A 4,679-nucleotide genomic window follows, 5' to 3' on the forward strand; every position below is an offset into this window, starting at 1 on the left:
GCTAGTGGAGGGATTAATGCGTTGCAAAGGCCATAGTTAGTGGCTTTGTACTAGCTAACCTGGAGGGCAACGCAACTTGACCAATACATAGTAGGCAGGTGCATCCTTGGATTAATGCTTCCAGTTTAGTGCGGAGCGCACCGTTTGATCAGAGGTATTACAACAGAGTAACAAACACAAAAAAAGGAGGAAAGTTCAGGACGACAGATGTTTGATAGGAAAAAAGAGCAAACCACGTACGGGAGCACTCGCCAATCAATCTCAGAAAAAAATCTAACTAGTTACATTGTATTTAGTAAGATTGGTCAACTTAATAATTATAACACATTTTTTTCCTGTGTGTGCTCAATCTTTTTCTTCTCCACTATTTTTATTTATTTTTGTTTTGTTTTGTTTTGTTTTTTTCTCTATCTATTTGTAATCCAGTCCGTGCAGTACATGTATTAGTTTTCACTATATTCCTCTTGCCTTTTCACAATATGAAAACAAGTAGTGTATTATCATTTCACTATTTCGCCCCTCGTCTATTCCCAGGCTCGCTAGAGAAAATCGGCAGACGGCGCTCTAAGCGGTTCTCTGCCTCCGCCAGCACGGACAGCATGAGTGACGTCATCGTCATGAAACGGTCCAACAAAAAGATCAACACGTGCACTGTGAGCACACAGACGGACGCAGCACAGGAGAGTAAACTATACAGGCAGAGATCGGTGAGTCGAGACTTCTACTATAACAATGGCGATGATGATGATGATGATAATATACGATATATTGAAATTAATAATATAACAATAATGAAGGTAAATAATGACAACAATGATAAATACAATAACAATAATACACTGAACTGTAATGGTAATGATTAGAAATGATGATGATGATGACAATGATCGCACCCTTTAGTAGTGTGACATAGATGCGCGCACTTTAGTTCCTATAGCTAGAGTAGTAATTAGATTTAACATTATTTTGTGTATGTTCCTGATGAAGCCCGAGATCGGGCGAAACGTTGAACCAATATAAAATTTTCTAGGAAATCCTACAAGTCTCAACCCTTTCTTTTATTCTCTGCTGTTTACAACGATGATAATGAGGATGATAATGATGATGATGAGGATGATGATGATGATGATAATAATAATAATAATAATAATAATAATAATAATAATAATAATTATAATAATAATAACAACGCCCCCCCCTTCCACCCCAGCAACCAATGGTGCACGTGACCAAGCCAATCCCTATGATGACGCGCTCCCTGTCCTGGCACCAGATCCCTGGTCAGCCCGCCATACTTGAGGTGAACACCAGGCAACACTCCAAGTCCAGGTTGCGCGGGAAACTACAGCAACAGAAGGTGAGATTTCATATAATCATAATATGGACACTTTTTGTCCATTCGATATATGACCTCTGCTGATGCGACTAAGCGATGAGATACTGAATGATTGATTGTATTGTTGGTGGGTTTTTTTGCTGTCTGTAATTTCTTCCTGTCTTCTTTCGGGATTTTTTCAAACCTTTATTCCTATTTTACTACCGCCTTTCCTTCCCTTTGGTGATTTAATGGGGGAAAAAGTAGAAGTTTGAAAGTTAATCGTGGTCCATTTTGTCTCAAGGACCTTATCATATTATCATGTACAAGACATTACATTTTTTTTTTTTTACCAACAAACGGTTCAACGGATGTTTGATATATCCATGCATATTTCACTAATACTGGTGTCTTAGTTGTAGCAGTTTGGCTTTTGCTGTCGCACGCTGAAGAACTCAGTTCGATTTCCAAGTGGGGAGGGTCTTTTTTAAATCTAGTATCGCCATCTCTATCTGATATGACGTTGAATCAATCATCCTCAGCCCGAGTTAGCCCTGACAGGCAGGGTCGAAGCAGCTCGTCCCCTAAATGGCCTAGATAGGATCAATGAGGGCATAAAACATTTACAATTGCAATAACGTTATGATAACTAATTGTTGTGTAAGTGCGTCTGCGCATGTGTACGTGTATATATATATATATATATATATATATATATATATATATATATATATATATATATGTGTGTGTGTGTGTGTGTGTGTGTGTGTGTGTGTGTGTGTGTGTGTGTGTGTGTGTGTGTGTGTCTGTCTGTCTGTCTGTGTGGTTCATCTTATCTTATCTTATCTTATCTTATATTACCCCCCCCCCCCACCTCAAAGACCAAGGCGACTCCGACAGAACGCCACCGGCGGTACGGACTGAGCGTGGCTCCAGATCTCACACAACTCATGGACACGACTGACGTCATAAGCCAGGCAGGGGGCCGGGGAGGAGGAGGAATGACGTCAGCTCACGTGACCGCAGACACATCATCGGGAAATGAAAACTCTTCTGCCATAGTGATGGCTCTGAGAGGTATCAGTGACGTCAGCACGGACACTGGGTCCGCCTTGTCCGTGTCCAGGTTGGAGGAGGTTTCGATCCCGTGCAATGTAGGACGTGACATGACCACGTGCGCTGTGCTGACCACCACTGACGTCACAGCCGGACCTCCGACGGTGGCAGCGGAGAGTAGTGGGGATACCAACACTCGTAGTGGTGTCTGCGCTGGTGATGATGGGACGATAGCTCCCAACAACAACAATAACAACAACAATAATAACAACAAAAGCAATGCCAATGGCAGTGAGGTAAAAAGGACCAGTCTCCCCTCTGAAAAGCTTCTCGGAAGTGCAATAGAGGAACACGATTTCAAAGAAGCGTTTTTCTTGGGGAAAAAGGCTAAACGCACAAACTCCAGACCTCAATATGGAAGCTTTGATTCTTGTAAGAATCCGGAGAGCAAAGACACGGTGGTCAGATTAAGTAGGTCAAAGTCTGATGACCTCGCAACGAGAAAACTGATGATTCCTTCAATGGGAGTGACTCACCTTAGTGGTAGAAACAGCGTCAATGTGATTCTGGAAGAGGAAGATGGGGAGAAGGAGGCAGACTTTTCTGAGGAAGGCATGGTTCTGGAAGTGATCAGTTCCAAAACAGAAGTAAGCAAACTGTGAAACTTGAACATGGAATTGTCAACGCCGTGCAGATTTATGCATTCATGTTATATCTCTACACCTGACATTGTTATACTGTTGCCAAAACATTGTGTATGTAGACCGACAAATGTTTTACAGTGTTTTCACATCAACAAAGGATTCTTTATGTGTTTAATCAACATAGCATATTACTCAGGAGGACAGAATATTCCACGTATGATCTGAATGATGTGGAAGTTGTGTGAGTCCAATTCCAGAGTGAATGACGAGCTGGGACAAGAGGGGGTGTGATGGAGGCTTGGGGGAATGGGGAGGGGGAGGGGGAGGGGTGTGTGATCAGTAAATTAGAGTTTAGATGGCACTCTCGCACGAATATCCTGTTAACATTTGAAACGTTCAATGGACATTCTCGTGGTGTTTATTTTGGACTTGAAAATATCATAGTAGAATCTTTCAAAGTACAATAAATTCGCTATAATAGAATAGCGAAAGAGCATCCCGTGATTTACGACAGGTTTTTACTAACACAGTAAACTGCAGTGTCAGTCTGTGAACTTTTGATTTGCGATTTTTCAAGACTTCCAATATATTACAAGACAAGTTTTTCCATTGATTCGTTCATTTGTATAAATCACTCTTTGCACACGTTATCAGCACACGCAAGGCTGTTTCTTCTCCAGCATTGTCTGCTTAAAGGTAAAGTCGCATCTTTGAAAGGCTCCAGGTCGTAGGAAATGCTCAGTTCTGTTTGGAAAGACTAGACTGGTGGTCAGGGAATTTGGGGTCCAAGTGCACAGGACAAAAACGGAGAAAATTATAAAATTCTAAATTAGAAAATTACATTCGACGAACTCTTACAAAAATACTTATGGGTGTGTTACACCTCTATCGATACAATTTCAATCAACTAGTTCTTATGCAAAAAAAATAATTAATGATCAATGCTCGGTTCTCACTGACAGGCAGGATGGAAGTAGCCCGCTGCCTAAATTAAGTAAACAGTGTAGATGGGGGCATAAAAACCTGAAAAAATGAGCCTTTGTTTGCAGGGGAGTCGAAGGCTCTGCTGACCAAACACAGATACCACACTATAGAAACCAAGCATGCTCTACAATTTTATTGTTTAGAAATATTAATTCGCTAAAAAAGACAAGCAAATATTTTTCGCCCAAATCGACACAATGTAGGTCATTTTGGTGGCGGGTTGCTTTGACTATATCCACCGATAAAGGCGAAATCCATTCTGAGTGGGATACGATATCCCAGCAGACAGACAGAGATACGAACTCACGTCTTCTGCGTGCAACGGTGAGGAGCAAGACCACTACACCTCAGATGCCAGTGTTCTTAGATGCGACTGGTTCTTTAAGAGTTAAGATTTTCCAGCACTGCGCACGTTTTCCATGTGTACTTTATCATTCCATTGTTGTTGTTTTTTTTAATCTTTTGTACAGTATTTATGTTTCAGTTTATTTTTAACATAACGGAGCAGTACAGAGCAATGTGTGTAGTTAGTCCGTAGATTTACTATTTTTATATATGTACGATGAAACTATTTGAAGCTTCTTAGTGTATATCAGTTATATATTTATGTCATTACTGACTTATGCAGACCTACCTTGGTGTATGTGTGGGTGTGTGTGTGTGTGTGTGTAAGTGTGTGT

At 40.9% G+C, this 4,679-nt stretch overlaps 1 protein-coding gene across 1 annotated transcript in view; it reads left to right on the forward strand.

The window, feature by feature from the left end:
- Positions 1-4,031, forward strand: part of LOC101851003 — a gene marked incomplete in the record, with an annotated part of 136,185 nt that extends 132,154 nt beyond the window's left edge. Inside the window, 3 exon segments of the mRNA XM_035973253.1 lie at positions 535-707; positions 1,211-1,357; positions 2,197-4,031. Of these exon segments, the coding sequence (XP_035829146.1) occupies positions 535-707; positions 1,211-1,357; positions 2,197-3,033 (1,157 nt within the window).
- Positions 4,032-4,679: the final 648 nt, after the last annotated feature.

This window comes from Aplysia californica, unplaced genomic scaffold, assembly GCF_000002075.1.
Source record: "Aplysia californica isolate F4 #8 unplaced genomic scaffold, AplCal3.0 scaffold01081, whole genome shotgun sequence".
Taxonomy (NCBI): Eukaryota; Metazoa; Mollusca; class Gastropoda; order Aplysiida; family Aplysiidae; genus Aplysia; species Aplysia californica.